Source organism: Crotalus tigris, unplaced genomic scaffold (assembly GCF_016545835.1).
Source record: "Crotalus tigris isolate CLP2741 ecotype Arizona unplaced genomic scaffold, ASM1654583v1 scf7180000023625.2024221, whole genome shotgun sequence".
NCBI lineage: Eukaryota > Metazoa > Chordata > Lepidosauria > Squamata > Viperidae > Crotalus > Crotalus tigris.
In genome coordinates, this window is record NW_024100087.1 from 767,214 (window position 1) to 790,816 (window position 23,603).

At 35.6% G+C, this 23,603-nt stretch overlaps 1 protein-coding gene across 1 annotated transcript; it reads right to left on the reverse strand.

Moving 5' to 3' along the window:
- Positions 1 to 730: 730 nt before the first annotated feature.
- Positions 731 to 19,264, reverse strand: QRFPR (pyroglutamylated RFamide peptide receptor). The gene is made up of 6 exons (XM_039320213.1): positions 18,415 to 19,264; positions 7,471 to 7,629; positions 5,786 to 5,847; positions 4,652 to 4,887; positions 3,018 to 3,115; positions 731 to 1,876 (listed from the first exon to the last, which is right to left on the reverse strand). The coding sequence occupies exons 1-6, from the start codon at positions 18,752 to 18,754 to the stop codon at positions 1,479 to 1,481; spliced, it is 1,293 nt and encodes a 430-aa protein (XP_039176147.1). The 5' UTR covers positions 18,755 to 19,264; the 3' UTR covers positions 731 to 1,478.
- Positions 19,265 to 23,603: the final 4,339 nt, after the last annotated feature.

Sequence of the window (23,603 nt, forward strand, 5' to 3'; positions counted from 1 at the left end):
GCACTGTGTTGGCCTTTTTGGCAGCTGCAGCACACTGCTGGCTCATATTTAAGTGATTGTCTACTAGGACTCCGAGGTCCCTCTCACAGTTACTACTATTGAGCATGGTGCCACCTATGCTGTACTTGTGCATTTGGTTTTTCTTGCCTAAATGTAGAACCTTGCTTTTTTCACCATTGAATTTCATTTTGTTAGTTAGTGCCCAGTGTTCAAGTCTGTCCAGATCCTTCTGTATCTGAAGCCTGTCTTCTGGAGTGTTGGCTATTCCTGCCAGCTTGGTGTCGTCTGCAAATTTGATGAGTTCCCCATCTATCCCTTCATCCAAATCGTTGATGAAGATATTGAAGAGTACTGGGCCCAGAACAGAGCCCTGGGGCACCATAAGAGAGGGGGAGAAACTATCATGAAGCATTTTTACATTGTATCTGCTATTTTGCAACAAATTTCTAACAAAAAGAAACAAATCAGCTAGTGGATATTTTGAAATCAGAATTCAGTTGCAGGTTATTTGTACATTCATCCTTGTCTATGGACAATAGAAATAGTTTTGCTGTGCTGGCAAGCTGTCTTTTCATTCTGCAGCAAATGCAAAGCTTCCTGCTCCTCCAGCATTTATTTTTGGGTGAAATAACAATTCAAAGCTGATTATGCCAATAGCAGTAATTCAACACTGAAGGGTAAGTGGTAACTTTGCTACTTATTAGCATTTATGTGCTTTTACTGTCAAATTTCTTTACTTTTGGAGAAAAGTATTTGCAATCTAATCTGTTGAGAAGATCTGCCATGCCAGATCCTGAATTGCTTTTAATCAACATTGTTGTGTGTCTTGGAAAGCCAGTGCCATTAGTTTTATTCCTTATCAGACTAACATTGACTTCACCATATCAACTATGTTATGTAGTGTTTAATTAATAGCTGATATTCAGATCCACTGAAATCAAAGAAAGATTTCTGAATTGGTTTTAAGGTTGCTTAAAGAAATGCATCTCTGCTTCCATAGAGGATGCAGTTTCCAGTTGTTTTTCTTTGTTATTCAAGATGGAAACATTCAATAATTAAATAACATTCATTTAAAAAAAATAACCAAATACTGACTTTTAGGATATCAAATAGCTTCATAACTATGATTTCTGATCATAGGTTTCTTTGCAATTTGTTCTATTATATACACTGATTGGCAATAAGGCAACATATAGTCCAAATACAGTTCATCTAGCAAATGAACACACAATAAAACAAGAGAAAATGACATAAATCTTTTAAAAAACAAATGGAAAAAGAAAACAGTCTCAGGCAATGAAAATCAACCATTGTGGGCTATTTGCCTTATGCTGTGATGACCATATCTTTACCTGGTATAGCAGCCTTAATTGAGGCAGACACAAAACATCTTCGTATTATGTATATTTAGCAAAGCATTTTAAATATAACATTTGAAAAACCATTGTCAAATATTGGAACACAAAGATCTATTTTTGCTAGGATTCCAGGGAAGTGTGCCCAGTGAATTCTGATGAGGACAAAGCAAGATGTCTTCCAGAGATTTTTTTGGGAAAGGATTGATCATAGAACTTTACTTCAATGTTCCCTTCACTGAATGCTTCTCTTCTAGTCTCTTGCAGGGAGACCAACTCTCTTCTACAGACCCCTTCCTCATGCTGCATCATTGTGATTTTCAAGTTTTTGTGTTGTCTGAATGGAGACAAGTTTTCTTTCATAATGCAAAAGCAAATGGCAGAAAGAAAGTTCTTCTTGAAGTTCTCATTCATAAAGGCATATACAATTGGATTGCAAATAGAATTAGCAAATCCAATTACCTGAACAATTCCAAATATCATCTTAATAGTGACATCATCATATTCTCTTTCAAAATTACCTACACAGAGAAAAATATGTTTAAGCATTTCTTCAATGGTACATGAATTATCTATTCATCATTTATCTCATTATGTATCTGAACCATAGAAATAAAAAACCATTTACTCCAGAATGAAATTAATTATAAGACATTTCACAAAATTCATTAAGAAGCATGCTATTAAAATTTTATTTGCCATATACATAACAAATGCATAATTTATAGTTAATAACTTAAGCTGATGACTAATAAACTGGCTCACGCCTTACAAACAAACAAGCCTATGCCTATGTTTTTGTGTGTTTGTGTGCTTTCAAGTAAACTTTTGACTCCTGGAGATTGCCTGAACAAGTCCCTTCAATTTTCAGAAGTAGTTTGCCACTGTCTCCTTGCTAAGGTTAACAGAAAGTGACTGGCCCAAGATCACCCACTGGCTTAGTTCCTAAGGCAGGACTAGAACTTATGATCTTCCAGTTTCTAAATAATGCCTTAACAACTACACCAAACTTGCTCTTTTACACCTATGATAGAAAAAGTCTACTTATCCAACTACATTATTTACTTCATTTATAATATGTATAAAACTGCACTATTGATCTTCCATTACTTATGACTAAATTTGTTCACTAGGAAGAGAGGCATAAAACTAAAGATCAAGCATTGCCTAGTAAAATATTCACATTGATAGGCATTTGTCAACAGGAATTTAAATGCTGTTTTAAATAGATATACATTTAATCAAATGAAACAATATTAAAATATGATTGCCATATACAATATTTCAATATTTTTTTAATTCTGGTATCCTGAAAACAACCACAGTATGAATCATATTCTTTCACTATCATTATTAGGCAGAAATCCCTCAGGCAACTTCCCACATTCTCTATGTGTATAGATATATGTACTCAAACATAATATATATAAAAATTATATATAAATAAGATGCTTTTAATAATAGATTGCAGGGAACTACTTATTTATTAAATTGTATTATGCTTGACTCATACATCCCAGTAAACATGAAAAATTGTCTTTATTGGAATACATTTATTATAAAATTCAATATTCTAGTGTAGTTTAACATATTGTCTTGTTTGTTTTCTTTAAACAAAATAATCCTTTCTCTGCTACTATTTAATAAAAACAAACTACTCACTGTATTCTATCAACATGTGCATTACATGGAAGGGTGTCCAACAAATAGCAAACAAAACCACCACAGTCACCATCATCATGATTGCTCGCTTCTTTTTTCTGAAAAGAGAGATAGTTTGGACTGTTGATCGAAAGCATTTTGATAGAAGACAATACAAATAATTTGTAGGAGGAAAAACTAGATCTCAGGAAGAAGGAAGATACTTTTGCATGGAGAGCATCCTATTTTCATATATATAGTTAAATGTTTAATATTTTATTTTTAAAATAAATTATATACTGTCCTTCTTGAGAACATTCTCTAAACAAGAAGGCAGGCAATATGGCAATCCAAAATTAAAATAGTTTAATGGTATGATTTTACCACCTCCATCATTTAGACCTCGTGGCTTATATTTATTCATTTACGAAACTACGTAAATTAGGAGCTAAAAGATGGAACATGAATTTTGGGAATCCAAGTAAAGTTCTCAAACAGTCATAGTGTCACAATATGACTTTAGTTCAATCATTCTCTTTTTGCACATGGTACCTTTCAGAGGTATGAGTGGGATAAAACATGGGTAAAAATCTACTTTTTGAGCTCCCAGAAGGTAAAATACAAATGCAATAAGTAAATAAACTAGGCAAGCCAACTGCTAGAGACAGTTTTATCCTGGTCTCCTAAAGTGCCATGGCCATTGAGAAAGCCCTTGATCTGTTTTCACCAGTCATGCTATGTAGCTACTGGAACAAGGAGAAAGCCCTGTCCAGTGAATCTTATAGAACAGGCTGGTAATGGATGTAGCAGTGTCTACAGGAAGTCTTAAGCAGATGGTATTGAGGATATTATAGTACAGGATAATTCAACGTAGGAAAATAAACAAAATCCTGCCATTTTGAAATGAATAGTAGAAGTAATTAAGAGATGGATTCATATGTTAAGTCATAAAATAGTTTGCGTGGCAATATTTTGGCTTTTGTACGAATCCAGACATTTTGATTTGTAAATTATAATTTATGGATCCACACAGTGCATGAGCCCAGTCATCAATTATAGCTATTTAAGCTATAATTTAATCTTATACTGGAATTTAAACAATCTTTATAAGGCTCTATGAACTCTGAAAACATTTTGGAAGGCCATCTCTGGAATAATTGGATTTTCACTTAAATATCCACACCTATACCCATACTCTCTCCCTATCTCCCTCCTTCCCAGAATTTTGACTTGCAACTCTTCAGTCCATGAAGCTGGAGTGAGCATACTAATATAAAAGAACATCATAATATAAATGACCAAGACGCTGCAAATAACAAACGGAAGAATCCCTCAGTGCTTTATTGGAGTGCTCTTCTTCTTCTTCACATTTAATTATGTCTTAAGTAATTTTCCAGGTATATTTGTTAGTTACATGTAGTTTTGTTCTATAAAGCTTCATTCAAAAGATAAATCCCTAAAATTAGACTTCAGGGAAAACTTGTTTAGCAAATATTCAATGTCCATAAGCTCACTGATGTTTTTAAAGAATCCTAGGGAATAAGAAAATATTAATTTATAAGAAGTAATATAAAAATGATATTAAAATTACAGGAAGCAATATAATAATTTTTTTAACATAGCAAAATGATATAGATAAAATTATATATACTAACCGAGAAATTTTAGACATCTCATTTGCATGAATGCTCTTGAGAACAGAAGCATCTCCAACTCTTTTTTTAACCCAGAGCTCATAACCAATCTTGCTATACAGCAATATCATCAGCATCAATGGGAGAAGAAAAAGAATGACCAAAATGAAAGTGGCATAAACTTTTTGGTGGACAGGACTTGGCCATTCTTCCAAGCAGCAAACATATTTCTTTTCATAAAGGAAGTCATATTTATTCTGAAACACAGTAAGCAGAGGTTAGTACAGATTCCTCTTTCAATATATTATCTGTAAGAAAAAATGTCCAAAGATGGAATGTTCATCCATAGGAAACTATAACTCTAAATGTGGATCTCATATTAAATCATCCAAGCTTAGACTACTTATCTATACATATCAATAAAAAATAAGGGAATAAGCATGCATGCCACCCCATTTTGTACTTAATAAGCAAATCTGGTTTATCTGTAGAAAACTGTAATTTTATGACCACAAATGGCTTTTTTACTCTGTGTATAATTTGCATATGTGAGGTAGTCCTCATTTAGCAACCGTAATTGGGACCAGCAAGCTTTTACTAAGTGAAACTGCTCATGATCTGACTTCAGCTTTACTTTGCTTTATAGAACTGTGAAGGTCATAAATATGAAAAATGATTGTAAATTTACTTTTTCATCACCATCATAACTGTAAACAATCACTAAATGAGGCAATCGCTAAATGAGGATTACCTGTATATATTTCCAACCCAATTAAATTTGTCTATGTGATACTATGATTTCCATCAACTGACTTGATTTCTACTGCAGAATGTCAATGTATAATTATCATAAATGCTATTTCTAACTTTGTGCTACAAAGCAGGAGTGTGTGCAGCATATAGTCAGAAAAGTCAAGATGATGGCCGCCATGCTGAGGTTAAAGCTCAGTCCATTTTTATGGTGTTGCACAAGTGATGCATATTTTTATAAAGGTAGTTTCAATCGCTCTACTTTTTGACATTTATCAAATCCTGCAGACATGAAAAGTGATTCTTACATTTTTATTACAGATTATATTCAGCTCCTAAACCATATTACACAAAACATCCCAAATTACTAGCCTGAATAAGTGCAAGTGTACAACACAACCATACCTCCACTCTTTGTACATGCCACATTGGTGAACCAACAGCAGCAGCCAACAGCCAAACAATGCCTAAAAGTAAAAAGTTGTTAGCGATTTGACAAAAACAACACAGGAAATTAAAATAACATTTGGTAGTTGTTTTTAACATTAGCCAGTATATGAAACATGATCAAAATGAAAGGTGAGATTAAAAAAAAATTCATGTACTCTCAGAAGATTTAAAACAATGAGCTTTATTTAAAGAAGGATTAATTACAGAATCCTATAGATTTGATGTATTTTTTTTAAAAAAAAAAAGACAAATATTTGGGGACGAAAAATATTACTGTTCAATGGAAATTCTAACTACAGGTAGTCCTCAACTTACAACAGTCTATTTAGTGACCATTTCAAGTTAGAACAGCACTGAAAAAAGTGACTTATGACTGTTTTTCACACTTACGACCATTGCAGCATCGCCATGATCATGTGATCAAAATTCAGACGCTTGGTAACTGACTCATATTTATGATGGTTGTGCTTTCCTGGGGTCATGTTATCACCTTTTGTGACCTACAGACAAGCAAAGTCAATGGGGAAGCCAGATTCACTTAACAGCCATGTTATTATTTTCCCAATTGTGATGATTCACTTAACAACTGTGGCAAGAAAGATCATAAAATGAGGCAAAATTCACTTAACCAATGTTTTACTCAGCAACAGAAATTTTGGGTTCAATTGTGATCATAAGTCAAGGACTACCTGTACTGTATTTCTCCATTTCTCATTCATTAAAAATAAAATTCATTCTAGATAAGTGCTACTTAAGTAAGATAAGGTATTGACAGTGTTAGCACTTACAAGAATGTTCATGTAGTCCAAAGTCTTTTGAATGCATATACTTATTACTTCATTGTTGATGCATTGCTAGTCAATATTTGTCATTCTATTCTGTACACTACTAGTCCAGTTATTAGTAGAATTAGGAAAAACTTTAAAAGTCAGAGGAAAATTGTATCCATTAGCTCTCATTCAAATCCCTGTGCAAATTGTCTCCTTGTCAATCACTCATGACTTCCTAGGTTGATTCAGTGGATTTCTATTTCTATTAGCCTAAACATAAAAATACCTTTTGCATATGGGAACCTGATAAAGCAAGATTAATTGTTGCTTGAAGGCTGAGAAATTAAAGATGAGACTATGGGCAAAATGTCAACGGACCCATTGTTCTGACTTAGCCTAAATGTCTGAATGAGATTTAGAATTATTTCAAGAAGTTCTAATCTAAAAATACTAGATTATACTAAAATATTTAAATAAAATCATTAGACATTTGTCTTTTTCTTCTCTTCTTTACACAAAATTATCACCATTGCATAATAGGAATAAGACATGTATTTAGAATTAATGTCGCAGAATATGCAAATAAATGTTTTTTTCCAAAGGAGCTTTGGTTAAGGAATTTAAGATTTTTTATTTTCACAAAAGTCAGCAGCCAAAGTAATGACAACACTCAGCTTTGCAGACCATTGTTACTCTAATATTGTATGAGCTTAACAATTCGGTTTTTCTTTTCTTTTTTTTTCTTTTTTCTTTTTTTTTCTTTTTTCTTTTTTTTTCCTTTCTTTTTTCTTTTTTTTATTATATGAGTATTCTTTTTAAAAAAAGAAAGAAAAGGTTAAAAGCAAGTAACAAAATTGTCTGGGACCTTACCCAAGATTGTATATGCTCTTCTGTTGGTGTACTGCCATTTCATTTTTAGAGGGTGAACAATGCCATTATACCTTTCCAGAGCAATACAAGTCATTGTAAGAATCTCAGTAACTATTGCAGTAGATTGCACAAATGGCACCATCTTGCAGACAAAAGCACCTATAAGAAAAGAAATTAATCAGATTATTAATTTATTATTAATTTATTCAGAACCAGGCTCAACTATATTGTTTATTTGTTCTTATTTCTGAGAAATGTGCAGGTGGCCATATCTATTGATCTTGTCTGATTTCCTAAGCCTGCAGGGTCACTTTATGGAAGGACAACTTAGAAGGACAATTTAAGAACTCCAGAGCAGTTGGTTGAACTAAGGCTTTAACAGAATAGATATTGCCTTCATACTGATTTATTTATTTAGCAAGAAACAGGCAACATTTCAAGAAGCAACATCAATTTTGAGTAAGAAGTAATTTCTTTGAATTGTGTGGATTAAGCCCTGACTTAATTAATACTAAGTTCAATAGGCACACTTGCTTAAAAAATAATTTGCTTTTTCTGGTTTTTTTTAAAGGTGGATAAACATGGTAATGACTTTTCCAATATTTTTTTTAATAAAGTAAGGATAATAATACAAAACATCTCAACTGAAAGTTTTCAAGGAATGCCATTTGAATCTAGCACTAAGCAACATTATGAATTGTACCTACACTTCTTCTAAAATCACAACAACATTAAAATTATCTTGCCCACGACTATTTGATGGTATCTGTCATAAAGTTTAACAGAAACTGATTTAAAGCAAGGAAATGCTTCCTCTTTTTTTTTCTCCTGTCTTTGGTGAATGAGCATGGTTGTCTTCACAGTAAAATCCTCTGAAATAAACAATAGAAACATTGTAACTGTAGTGAGAAACACTGACTATAGAATGCAATATACTGAATGTTTAATTTCATCACATTGAAACTAACAGGAAGATGCTTGAAGAAAACATTTCCACAAACTGGCTCAACCAATTATGCGAAGTGTTTGTTTCAGTACTCTTAGCATTACTTTCTATCACAAAGCTGCAGCCTAACTGATTCAAATTGAAAAGCCTTGTCTTGAAAGAAGTAGTGGGAGGTGAAAGATGGGAGAGGAGACAGAGAAACTATCATAACTGCAAAAGTGCTGCAGAGGTAACTGCATGTCATTTAGGACTGATAACCTTGTGCAACCTTTCCACTATCTTGTAATGCCATTAAAATTAATGCAGCCATACTAGTTAATCTAATATTACAATGGCTAATGTCTATCATTCAGCATTCCCAAATAGCTTTATTTTGTCAGGTACTATAAATGCCTAGTTTTTATTCCACTCCATTTAGAAGGTGATGCTTTTCCTCAAGCTCATTTACAAATCAACTTTGCCTCTTTGTTAAGAGCAACACAAATCATCTGCACTTAGGCACTTAAATAAAAGGTATTTGGCCTTCCCCCCCCCCAGAAAAATAAACTATTCCTTTCTCAGTTACAATGAAAAGCCCTAGCTGTTATCTCTACAGCAGTGGTTCTCAACCTTTTTAATGCCGCGACCCCCAACTGGTTGTAAGTCGAGGACTAAACCGGTTGTACGTCGAGGACTAAACTGGTCATAAGTCGAGGACTACCCAATCGGTCGTAAGTCAAGGACTTTCCCTGCCCAGAAGCACCACGCATGCATGGTGCCGCCCCCTGCGCTGGCCAAGGCGTAGCTGGCAAGCAGCAGAGACGGAGCAGGCCGACCACCGGCTGGGCCACCAGCTGGCCCAGCCCAAGGGAGGTAAGGCACCCACCGGAAAAGGGGAAAAAATGGCGGACAGCCTTGCTTGGTGACCCCCATGAAATGGTCGATCGACCTCAAATGGGGTCGTGACCCATAGGTTGAGAACCGCTGCTCTACAGAATCATTCACAAGGTCTTGTATGTAATGAATGGCAATTATAGCTCATTAAACATCAGTCAGATCAATGTTGGTTTTAGGATAAGATTTGAGGACAAGTGACTACCCAACTATAGTGCTGAATATTCAGTTAGTATGTGGCAAAGTGATGTTTTAAAATGAGCAAAAGGCTATTATACTATAAAGAAAAACATTATATCAAACATCAATAGACCAGACTCAAAATGTAATTTAAATGTAGAGAAAATGAGATAAAATTCCAATAAAATATGAGAGGGCAGGCCCTAGCTTGATGTAACCTCTCCAACATCTTGTAATGAAACTGCTATAATTCAGCTTCCTTTTTTATTTTCAAAATAAAGATAGAATGAAAACTACAATTTCCCTTTCTTTTTCTTCCCTTCAATCATGTCCAGGTCTCAGAGATTGCCTGGACTCCCTGCAGTTTTCTTGGCAAGGTTTTTCAGAAGTGGTTTGCCATTGCCTCTTTCTTAAGGTTGAAAGAAAGTGGCTGAACCAAGGTCACTCAGCTGGCTTAGAATTTATAGTCTCCTAGTTTCTAATCCAATGCCTTAACTACTACACCAAACTGTCCCTTACAATTTCCATTTCCATATACTAAATCTAAGTAACATGTAAACAAAATTATATTTAAATAAAATCAGTGATCAATGGTTGTGATTCCTATAAATGCTAATCAACTATCTAGTCATCAATATTACATGCAGTCTTTCCCTTGCAATTTGTAATACATAGTTTATGATTTAGTGCAACTTTTCCCAAAGCCAAACTGTGTGCCCAGCAGATGTCAAGAATACAAGTTTGACATTCCCAGTCAGCAATACCATTTTGGATAATTGTAGGAGCTGTTCACACACATGAACACACATATGAACACATTCTAGAGTACTAAACCAAAATCAATACTAAAGTTAAAAAAATCAAGTCCAAGATTGTATATAAACAACCTTGGATTTTTTTCCCCAAAACTGGGAATTTATTGATTCCCCTCCTGATTTAAAATAATCAGAGATTGTTCAATAGTGAGGCAAAATTAGATTTGTATCCAACTTTTAAGGGGACAGGTATGGAGGTATGTAATAGACCATAATTCTTTATAATACATAAAACAACAAAACATGTAATAAAACTAAAACATTAAAAAAGATAAATATGTAGCTACCTGTTGTTATCCTCAAAATAATCAATTAGAACTCAATTATATACAGAGATCATGATTTTATCTTTTTTTTTAACTTTTCAACAATCACTGGTTTGCTAATAAATTCACTACTATAATCTATACAAAGTGTTATTGTAAAATATCATAAAATATTTGCCATAATGATACCTATTGCTGCAATATTCTAAGGCTGCAATATGCTAGGCAATGTATTTATAGTTATTTTTATGTATGATGATAATGAGGAATATTTGATTTACTGAGAAGTTCTGAGAAATAAAGTGGCAGAACAGATCCTTAAAGTGATGTTTGAAAAAGCTGGGAGCAAATCTAATGAGACATATGAGGGTTCTCATCAAAAGCAAAGATTAAGGTCTAAATGGCAGTAGAGGGAATCTTTACATTTGAGGTTATTAAACCAGCATATGTATTCCAGAAGCCCCAAAATGAACCTATAATTAATAACTGGTCAAACCATTTATTAAGTAAACTTTGAAATTAAAGTAGAAAGGCAGTCAAAAAGCAGGAATATAGAGCAAATATCTAAAACCAACATTCAAACACTCAAATAACAAAGAGTAATAATTTGAGAGAGGCAAAGATTTCAGAAAGAAGCATATTTATTTTAACAGAAAAAAGCAGGAGCTTCAGGGAGTAACATATTTAATTCAGAGTGTAGAGAACAGCAAACTGAATTCAAGAGGAAAACGGCCTGGAGTCCAAAGAGTAGCACACTGAATGCAAAATTAGATAAAAGTATGGATATAAGAAAATGGCATGGGAAATGATTGATGTGTCATCAGTTCTTACCAACTATAAAAAGGTAATCCTTGGTTTACAACTAAAGTTGAGACAAGATTTCTATTGCTAAGAAATACAATTATGAGACATCACATGACCAAGACACTTAGCGACAGCAATCCCGACACTATTATCATCATTAATCTTGGGTTAATGGGTTGGGTTCTTAAATGGGTATGCATCCCACTTCAACACCCACCCACCCATCTCCTCCATCTATGATTTTTTGCCCCTGCCACTCTGAACTTCAACATCTTCTTGCTCCCGCTACTGACAAGGCATGCTCAGCCTTGCCCTTCATGCCAAGAAGTCCTTTTGCACTGCACTGAGCTGGGCTTCTTACTGAACCAAGGATCTGGCACTGCTTTTTGTTTGCTTCTGCTTTATGCAACTGCCCTGGATTGGGCCTGGACTTCCTGGCACTGTGTGAGCCAAGGAAGGCAAGGGACCAAAGTGCATATAAAGGAGGGAGACACAAGGGTGGGACAGTGGAAGTCATTCCCTTACTGTACTGAGACTTGGAAATGGGAAGGACTAAGCTGAGAATAGCTTGGATTGGGATGGGTGCTTGCTTAACAACTCATGATTCTCAGTTAATGATGGCAACAGCAAGTGCCGAGATTGCTGTTAAGCATTGCTGTCATTTGATGTCTTGCTTTACCACCACATCACTTACAGTAGTAATGGAAGTTATGTTCCCAATTTTGGTCATAAGTTGAAGATTATCTTTATATAGTTAGTAAGAATTGATGGCAAGTAATCCATTTCTGATGTCATTTTCTTATATTATTGCTTTTATCTCACTCTGTACTCAGTGTGCTATCTTTGGACTCCAGGCCATTTTCCTCTTGAATTAAGTTTTGAATTTAAAGTCTAAATTAAATATGTTACTCCCTGAATCTCCTGCTGTTTTCTATTAAAATAAATATGCTTCTTTCTGAAATCTTTGCCTCTCACTCAAATTATTACTGTTTGTTATTTGAGTGTTTGAACGTTGGTTTCAGATATTTGTACTATATTCCATATAAAATGTCAGCTACTTATTTGATAGCTTTTATACTTTAATTTCAACGATTACTTAATGAATTGTTTGGCCAGTTATTAATTATAGATTCATTTTAGGACTTCTGGAACACATATGCTTGTTTAAAACCTATAATGTAAAGATCTCCAATACTGCCCTCTCTTCATCACAATGTAGTCCTTAATTCTGGTTTTGATAAAAACCCTCATATATCTAATGAGATTTGCCCCCAGCTTTTTCAAGGATCTCTTCTGCTGCTTTATTTCCCAGAGCTTCCTAGGAAATCAAGTATTCCTGATTATCATGGAACATAAAAATAATTATAAATTCATTTCACAGAGTATAAAATGCAGAAGGGAATAGAAAACTTTTATGCCAACTATGATTCCTAAAGTAAATTTGCTTCACACAGATACTTAAGTAGCACTTCCAGATGAGTGTACATATAGCAATGAAGAGTGTAGTATTTTCTTTTACAATGGCTGAATAATTAAAGCATCATGCGATAAAGAATCATATGAGTCATATGTTACTATTAAAATATAATATTTCCTGTTGCTAGCACTATTCCCAATCTTGATATTTCAACATCTGCTTATTCTTAGCAATATTTTCTAGAGACTGACTTCACTTTCCAATATGTCTGACTCTAATTTGGTTATGAAATTTTCATACATAGCATCAATTTGGATTTTATTTTTTATAGTTCTATGCATGTATTTATGCTTTCTCTTGTTTATATCACTATATCAGCTTTCTATGCTTCATGAATTTTATTTATCAGATTCAGTCTGTTAACTCTATTCTTTATGTTCATTCACTATATAACCACATGATCTATTGCTATCGTGTTGGTCAGATGCTTTTTATTTTAGTTTAAGCTGTATTTTTTCAAGATGTTCAGGTTTTTGTTGACTTAAGAATGCCTCCCCATTTTTCTTGCAGACCATCTTGCCAACTGAATTTTGTTGTGGCCCATCTGGTGATATTCATAGAGAGAGGCATCTTTTAGGCTGTTAGAAGAAGGTAGGCATTCAGTCACTGATAGACACCATTTTGTCAATAGCTACACTATTTCTCTATGATTTTCTTATCAACAGAAAATCTGCTTTGAATCAATTCTAGTCCATTTTGGTCTGCTAATATCAATAGATATTACAATATATTTCTTTCCTTAAACACTGTCAGATTATTGTTTTTATGTGTCTGGGCCTCATGCTAAAAGATTCAACTTTCTCCACTTATGGAGCAGTTTATAAAGATTTTACAGATGTTATTATTACTACTGAGCAGTAGAAGTCACAATGTGAACATTTCCATCCTTACTGAGCTGCATTAACATAGGTAGTCCTCATATATTCAATCCTCTTTAGAGATTATCCAAACCAAATCCTGGTAGAGGATTTTAACATATAGAGACTACTTTTGCCTGTTAAGCCTTAATAAAGATGGAAATGGTTGTATAATTCTGCCTGCTAATCAATAGCATCAGGATGTCAGTGTTCAGTATTTGGTATTCCGGCTTTTATCCCATCAAGTTTACTTTCATCTTGATTCACAGTTCTGATATCTCATGTATAAAAATTGTTTTTTATGTTACTGTTTTATAGTTTTGATGTGCAATGCCCAGAGTCACTCTTTCATAAGATGAACAGCAATATAAATTTGACTACTAACTGATTGAATAAATAAATAATGGCATCTTTCTTATGTGCAACATTAAACTTTCCTTTTGCTCCTGGACACACCTGGAGTTAAACTTTTCAACTTTAAGCCTGCTACCAAAAGAGCACTAATACTTCCAATCCTTGCCTTTTCTGCTATTCTTCTGCAATAACTCACTGGATTTCTAACAATCTAAGGGATTTATTTTCCAAACATTGATATTATCATACTTTTGAATGTTCACTTGGTTTTTGGCAGCATTCTGGGACCAGTTGTCACTTTCTTTTCTAGTTTGCTACGTTATCTATGACCTGCCATCATGAGTGGCCCTATTTGGACTGTACAGTCCCAAATGTATATCTTATAGCTTATTGTGTTTTACAAACCTGTTTAATATTACAAGGGAACAATCCATGAAAGGATTTGTAATAGGAGAACTGTGTTATCTATGGTAGCAAAAAACCAAGAGGAGTCTGGTAAAACCTTTTCCAACTAATAAATTGTATTTAAAAACACATATTTTTGTGAACTGCAGCATACGTCATCACTTGGATCTAATAAAATGAGTTGCAAAAGCTCAGGGCTTTTTTTGTCATAGAACGCCCAGAACAGAGTTCCAGCATCTTTTTTGGATGGAACCTTGTAGGATAGGCAAGGCGGGTTGTATAACGTGTGTGAGTTCTGGCACCTTTTTTTTTTTTTTTTTTACAAAAAAAGCACTGAGAAAGCTTATCCTGGATGGATGGATGGATGGATGGAGGGATGGATGGAGGGATGGTTGGTTGGATGGTTGGATGGATGGATGGATGGATGGATGGATGGATGGATATATAGAGATAGAGATAGAGATATATAGATATAAAAACAATCAGAAATATTCCTGTTCTTTTGAGTCAAGGAATCCAATAGCATGGGCAATCTTTAGGATTTGCTATTTTACATCTACTAAATGAATATTCACCTTATTCTCTGAAAAAAAACAAGTAATCCTTAACATTTTTCAGATAAAGGATATGAAGAGGAGAAAGGCATAATGACTCAGCTTAATTATGCATTCAGTTCTGCATAATCTGATATAGTAATTCTGTCTTGTGAAATTATTTCTTAAAGCATCATTACAGCTAGTCCTCAGGTTATCATTATTCATTAAGTGAATGTTCAAAGTTATGACAGTGCAGAACAAGGAGGACTTACAACCAGTCCTTGGAGTTCTGGCTGTCACAGCATCTGATTTTTTCGGCAAAGTCAATGGGAAAGCCAGCAGAAAGTAAGAAGTCATGATCACATGAGGTTTTTGCTTAATGACTTGGGTGGTCCTCATGTTACCCAGAAACTGAGTGCTAGAATTGCTGTCACAAAACAATATGGACATGTGATCTTACATTTTACAATCATATTGCTTAGCAATAAAAAAATTCAATCTCAGTTTCCATTGTACTACCTGCAGTTAGTGTCTAAACCTAATCAAGTAGCATTCAGTAATTTTAGCCTTTTCTTTGGTTAATACAAATGATGTGATTTTATTTAAGTTTGCTACAGGACTCTTGTAGCTTTGTTTGAAATCAATCTCCTCTTACTGACAATTCTAGAAAAACAGTTATGTGTGTAAATATTTCTTTAGAACACCTTTGGAACATCTCAGATTTTCCTATGTAAATACAAAATGGATTTTTTTACAACTCTCTTTAGTGGCATGAAAACTTACTGATGAACTACATTAGTTCTAAGTACAAAGACTTCACTGATACAGTTTGCCCATATTTGAAAGGCTTATTCTTATTCATCATTTAACATTTCTGCAGTAATTTCCAAAATCAGCACCATAAGCTCACTATTAGCCCTCAAGGAGTCATAAAATGCAATAGTTCTGAGATGTGGAACTAGTAGGCTAAATATTCACATGTGCAACAAGATAAGAGTGTAATGCAACGTATAACAATTATATCCCTAATTGCACAATATAAAAAATAAGACTTTGATTATCATACAATAATAAAAGAGAAATTCCCTGGAGCAGTGTAAGTATTTCAAGGAAAAGAGACTAAAATTCTCCATTCAGAATTCAAATTCAGCAAAGATAGCTACATTCAGGAAGTTTAAAACAAATCTCTTCCATGAACTAATTAAATGGTTTTCCCAAGTCTTTCTTGTTCCTAGAGCAGAGCTGTTGTAAGGATAAAAAAGTGATATGTGTGATTTCCTGTGAACATTTGTTCTCTGAAAGAAGTGACAGCATATCCCTCCTTAAGAAGCCGATATACTGGACAATTACCATCTCCAACCTCCACTTTAGGGTGAAAGTTGTGGAGAAAGTGGTTAAGCTATAGCTGCAAGAGGAAGAAAATGGGTTATTTAGATCCATTTCAATCAGCATAGCTATCTACACACACACACACACACTATACAGTTTGGGCACATTATGCAAAGACCCACTTCTCTAAAAAAGACTAATGTTGGGAAAGGTTAAAAAAATCAGGAGATGAACCAACAGCAAGGTGGATGGACTCAGTTATGTGGTGTTAAGTACACACTATCAACCCACCACACCGATTCCTATTTTATTTCTGAAAGCAATTCAAAATGTTCATTTTTATTTTCAAAGTCCTCCATAGTTCATGGTCTGGATATCTACAGACTATCTTCTTTCAGTAATATCAGCCTACCTAATAAGTTGGGACACTTGAAAGAACAGGTTAGGGACAGATCATCATGGAGAGTACCTACTGTATGTAGTTACTAAGAATCAAAAACAATTTGATGGCATATATATATATATATTATTTACTGATTCATATATAACATAATTACTAGTGGTAAATGTGTTTTGCTTCAGTTTTTGTTACTGCACTTAATTTATAAAAGTTAATTAAGGAAACCTTGGATTGGTTTGACTATGCAAAATATCTAGTCCTTCAGAAGATAACATATAAAACCTGTTAAAAGGGGAGGCTGTCCCAGACTAGGACTATAGGTGATGACGCCCATATAAACGTATTCCAATTAATTTCTAGTTCAGTTTTAAGATTGATTATTGTGCATTATAATAATACCACAGGGCTGTGATTTTTGGTACATAACAGTATTAGCTTAAGCATCTCATGCAACCTAATTCTGAAGTGAAATGAATGGAATGATTTTTTACCAATTTTTAATACTGATAGGGAAGATGGGAATATGGATCCAGAGTGCTATCATTCAGTGGATCATCATCCACTACAAATATGAAATTAATATTAATATCAAACCAATCCATTTCTACAACTAATTCAATAGAATACTAGGTCTGCAAAGGCAGAGGTCCTTTCCAGCATCACAAAAATCTCAAATATTCTACTCCCAGGTTTTAAAAAGTCAGTAGATAATTGAGAATGAAAAATATTGTTCAGTATTAAGATACTGATAAAACAAATGCATACTTTTAAAATACTAAGTGACCTAATGTTATATATTTATACTTATTTGTAAGTTTGACTGTATGCATACAGTATGATATTTAATTATGTACTAATAATGTCAAGACATTTTACTGAACACTTTAATTCTGCCGTGGCAAGTTATAAAGAAATGACCATGACATTAATCCATAGGAAATACTATGCCTATTGAAATTAGATCCTAGAAAGATTATCATTTACATCTTGTATCTGAGATATATATTAAAAGTTTATATGCTATTATCATTTACATCTTGTATCTGAGATATATATAAAAAGTTTATATGCTATATTGCATATAAAAGTTTATATGCAATATAGCATATAAATGCTATATTGGATTATATTCACCTTCTAGCATTGAACTACTAATAATGTTATGAAAACAAGGAATGGTTGTAAAATGGAAATCAGCATTTCCCAATGTGTTGACCCTGGGGATTATGGGAACTGAAGTCCAGCACCAAGTTGACTTTTGCCAGTAGAGAATTCTCAAACATGAAGAATTAACATTAGGTTCAAGATTCCCCAACACAGCACTGAAGCCAATATACCTGTTAAGAATGAAGTAGATATTTGTCCATTAAGCAAGAACTTTTGCAAACACAAGTAATCTACCATTCACACGTATACACCCCCAACAAGAGCAATAGAAAGAAAAGACAAAGGGGTTACCTCTCCAAAGGTGTAAGAATATTTTTTTCTCTATTACAAAGTCAGATTCTGACACCCAGTTCCCACATTTCTAACCCTTCTTTGCACATCTAAGCATACTGTGTAAAGGAAACCCAACCGTAAGGAACCAGAAAGATGTGTGGGGATAGCTTCGAGGCACAGATTCTTAGCAAAGGACACACACTACTGGCGGATAAACTGTCTGCCTGCTAGGACGAGGCTCTAAGCAGCCTCTCCAGCTCACCTCCCAGCCAATTATTGGAGATATTCTGCAGCAAAGTGAAAGGGACGCAGAAGAAAGCAATGAGCAGGTCGCTGAGGGCCAGCGAACAGATGAAGATGTTGGTGACGGTACGCATGGCTTTGCGGCGGGTCACCACGTAGAGCACCAGGCAGTTCCCGAAGAGCGCCAGGCCGAATATGGCCGCGCAAGTGAGGATGAAGGCCAGCTTGGCGCGCTCGGGTAGCTCCGGGATGTAGACCAGGGGCTGGAGCCCATAGAGCGCGATGAACTGCTCGCGGGTTACGTTGTTGTCGCGCAAGAGCTGCGCGAACTGTTCCGGGGTGATGTTCAGGGATCGCATAGTTCAGGATCACTCTTCTGTCTTCCCTCGCTCCTCGGACATGGCAGGCGCTATCGGGCGTTTTGCTTTGTTTTGTTTAAACTCAAGGAATAAGAACTAGAATCTCGTTCAACTAAGGACCCGCCTTTTTCTTAGACCGCACCAAGCGATCTCGAAGTCCTCGAAAGAACAGCCTTAAACTTCGAGCGTCCCGCCGCAGAATGAAGTACAACTGGGCGACGGAGGATCCCGCTCGCGAAGCCCGAAACTTTAGAGAGGAAGGAGCGCCGAGCGGCAACCGAACCGCGCTTCCCTTTGCCGTTGATTTTTACCCTTAGAACTGCGCGAATGAAGCGTCCAATTGAATGCTTAATCCAAGCCGCCACTAAGCCAGCCGAGAAAGGCGGCTTCTCTGTTCTTCCCCGCTGGACCTCCGCCTTCAAAGTTTCCGAAGTGGCGGCTGCTCGGAGCGGAGCGAGTGTTGGGTAGCGAAAGAAGAAAGTGAGGAAGCCGCCGTGGGTTGCTGCGGGCCTTGGCGCTTGGAAGGGGCTTGAAACGCGGCCAGTCAAGCAAGCTGGGAGAAGGATGCTAGCGGAGATGCGTAGGAGGATTGCTGCTGTGCAAGGAAGGAGCCTGAGAAGCGCCGGGAACCGGAGGCTTCTTTAAAACGTGGTTTCCCAGTTTGGTGCAGCCCAGATGCGTTGGATGACATTCTCTAGCTAGCCCCACTCCTGGAAATTGGCACGCCTAGAGGACATATTGAAGAAGGCTGCTTTAATTTTCTGGCATATTTAGAGTGGGGTTACTGTTATTTAGGCAATGCTGAGGTTCAGTCAAGTGGACACCTGAAATATTAAGACAAGGATCTAATGATCACAGCACTTGAAATCCAGGAGGAAGATCTATTATAATAAATTGAATGCTATTTAAAGAACCAAAGGCTGTTTGGTTGACATAGATTTGGCTGGGGAAGCTATATCATAAAAATGAACCAATATTCTTCTGAAAATTGCACTTTCCTTTTGGTTGCTGTCTTTGTCCCATCTCCTGCTAAGCATTGTACGAAGAAGATATGGCTAATCTGGAACCAGTTAAAACAACTGCTGGTTGGTTGTATTCTACACCCACCCCTTTAAAAACTGAAGGCCATGCAATGCATACAAATGCAGCAGCTATGCCAGCCAGTTATCTCATCAATCTTGACGCTGGCCTTGTTTTTGTAGTCTAACTCACTTTTTAGGAATGGTTTACTAGTCACTGAAACATTTTTATAAATCTCTCCTGCATGGAGCTGATATCCCAGTCACATTTGAAGCAGGTACTATGGCACAAGAGACAAGGATCAGGCTTGTCACACAATTTCATTTTTCTTCAACATTTGCTAAGAATTTCTTTTCCAAGGACTTAGTTTCCCAAATCAATAAACTACTATCTATCCTTTTTATCCTTGAATCTTATAATAAAATTATTCATCATCCAAGGGTGATATTACCTTGATTAATAAAGGTAAAAGGAATCCCTGCAGATTTTACTCCACTAGTTGTTGCTGATTACAGGGAGCAGTGCTCATCTCCATTTCAAGGCCATTGAGTCAGCACTGTCCAAAGACATTTCTGTGGTCACCTGGCCAGCATGACATCACAGAGTATTGCTATCTTCCCATCCAAGTGGTACCTATTTATCTACTCACATTTGCATGCTTTCAAACTGCTAGGTTGACAAGGGCGAGGACGGGAGCTTATCCCATCATGCAGCGCTTGGGTTATGAACCCGGGTTGCTGGCTTTTCAGCCAACAAGCACAGTGTCTTAACTGCTGAGCCACTGCACCGCTCCAATCAAAACTATTAATCAACTATTACCCTCTGTGTTCTGCCCCATTTTGCAGACATTTTACTCAGATCTTTTGATCTAGTCTTCCTAGCATGGATTTGTCAGCTGGAAAGTTGACAGTCCAGTTTTCAGACCTGAGTGTTGCATCATTCGGTGAGCTTCCATTACTTGCTCCAACTCCTGCCCATCTAGCAGTTCAAAACCATGCAAATGTGAGTAGGTAAATAGATACCAGTTTGGTAGGAAGGGTACAGCATTTTATGTACTTCAACTTATAGTTATTCTGGCCACATGATCACAGAAGTGTCTTCGGACAATGCTGGCTCCCTCAGCTAAGAAATGGAGATTAGTACTATCAACTAGACTCAGACACAACAGGAAAGGGGAAACCTTTACCTTTAAGATTCTAAATCTTCTTTTTATTACCCAACTATTAAATCTTAGATGATTCTGGAATGTTCTGCACATACCAGCAATCCTGCAATGTCTCACTATTGATATATTATAGAAAGAGAGCCATGCTAGTCAATAATAATAATAATAATAATAATAATAATAATAATAATAATAATAATGTTGGAAGGGACCTTAGAGATCATCTAGTCCAACCCCCTGCTCAGGCAGGAAACCCTATACCATTTCAGACAAATGGCTGTCCAGTCTCTTCTTAAAAACTTCCAGTGTTGGAGCATTCACCATTTCTGGAGGCAGGTTGTTCCACTGGTTAATTGTTCTAACTGTCAGGAAGTTTCTCCTTAATTCTAGGTTGCTTCTCTCCTTGGTTAGTTTCTACTTGTTGCTTCTTGTCCTGCTTTAAGGCGCCTTGGAAAATAGCTTGACTCCCTCTTCTTTGTGGCAGCCCCCTGAGATACTGGAACACTGCTATCATGTCCCCCCTCGTTCTTCTCTTCATTAAACTAGATAGCAAAAAAATCAGGAGGAGTTTATTAGCACCTTTTCTAAGTAGAAAATGTTATTAAATACATAAACTAAGCTGTATCTCATGAAATGTCATGCCTTTTAATAAAATATGTTGCAGACGCCTTCCATTATAAGACCAGTAGGGATAAAAGCTATCTGGATAGCAAAGCCACATAAAGTTTTCTGTAACCACATCACTCTTGACATTTTTGTGAAATTTACCTGTCTTTTTAATCCATGCTTTTAATTGTCTGTATTCCTAATATATCTGTAAGATGAATACTTTCAGACTGAATTGCCATAAACAACCCACTTGTTGGAAGACTATAAAGAAAACTCTAAGATGAGTTCATGCTGCCTGGATAGATTTCAGTACTACATATTCTGTAAATTATTATATACTATAATTAGTAGGTATATACTGATAAAATACTATGCTCTATTTATAAGTGATGCAAGAGTTAAAAGACATTCATGACTAAAACAGTGGGAAGAAATTCTATTTTTAAAATTTCAGATAAACAATTTAACTGTCTTCCCAGGAAAATGAAAGAAATGCAATATGGAAATAATGACAACAGGGCTCTATATCTGAATATGAATAATAATAGAGCAAAGAAGGGCAGCAAATGCAGAAAAAAAATTGCTTACAGAGTAAGCAAATTCCAAGGATGGTTGAATAGAGGACAACTGGGTACAAATTCTCCAATTGCCAGCAAATTTGATGAGTTCCCATTCTATTCCCTTGTCTAGATTGTTTATGAAGATATTGAAGAGTCCTGGGCCTAAAACAGAACCTTTGGGTACCCCACTGATTACTTCCCTCCATGTATGTAGATGTAGTTCCATTGAGGACTACATGTTGAGTACAATTTGTCAGCCAGTTACAAATCCATCTGGTGGCCATGCTGTCTTTCCCACATTTGTGTGTGTGTGTGTGTCAATACATATATATGACTATATACATACATACGTGTGTGTGTGTGTGTGTGTGTGTGTGTGTGTGTGAAGAAAGTGGTCTACTTTATTCACATGCATATTCACAATTCACATATCATTGTGGAAGCCTGCAAAAAGAAATGATCTGTGCATATTAGCTATTCTGCAATCTTTTCACACAACTAGTCATAGCAGTTTCTTACACAGAAGCTTAGTCAGCAGGTTACCATAAATAATTATATGCACAAGTTTGCTGAACAACCAGAAATTGGCACCTTTCATGATTTGTAGCTTTTCTAATTGTCTTTGGGATTGTAGTGCACTTTAAACCCCATGAGCCTGAATAATTATCCAGTCTCCCATTTTTCTTCTGTGAGTCAAGAATTAGACAGAATGAAGGCATCCAATGAACCACTAAAGCTTTCTCTGAAGATGATTTGGAAGTTCTAATTGGTATGTAATGCAGAAAAAAAATAAAGCCCTTTGACTTTTGTATCAATGGTCCAACCTTTTGGTCCTAATTCAAACAACTGATTTTCTTAAATTTTAAAATCTTTAATTAAGCTGTTTGAACTACTGCATTTCTCTAGCAAATATGGTCTGTGAAATAACAACTATGTTAAGGGACACTTGAGAGTATCCACTGTTAAAGCTGTTAGGTTGTCATGCTTATTACATCCGAAGTCCCCAACAGTGGCTGCTATGACAACTCTTCCTATAGTCATCCATCTCAAGACTAGCCCTGCTATTAGGAAGACTGAAATGCTTACATCAGTCAAAAAATGATGGGTAATTTGGAAGGTTACAGTAATAGCTTTGGCTATTCTTCAAACATTAGTACACTTAAATAAATTAAATAATAAAGCTGTTATCCTGAGCTGTGTGGGCTATGTAGTCAGTATTTGATTTGCAGAGAAGCAGTTTCACCAGTTTTAGAATACTGTAAGCTTCAGGTGTAAGTGGAATGGGAAGAGGCATTACCTTATACTTTGCTTTAATCAGAAATACATTTTACATCGGCCTTGTTATATTTAGTCTCGCTGGGCAGCTATTTTGACAGATAACAGTTTTGTTCAAAACTATATTCTTCTGAATTCATAGTCAATATGTATCAAAAGGGTTTTATATGCTTATCACTGCAGCTGTTATGACTCTCTGAAAGTGTTTGTCTATGTAGGT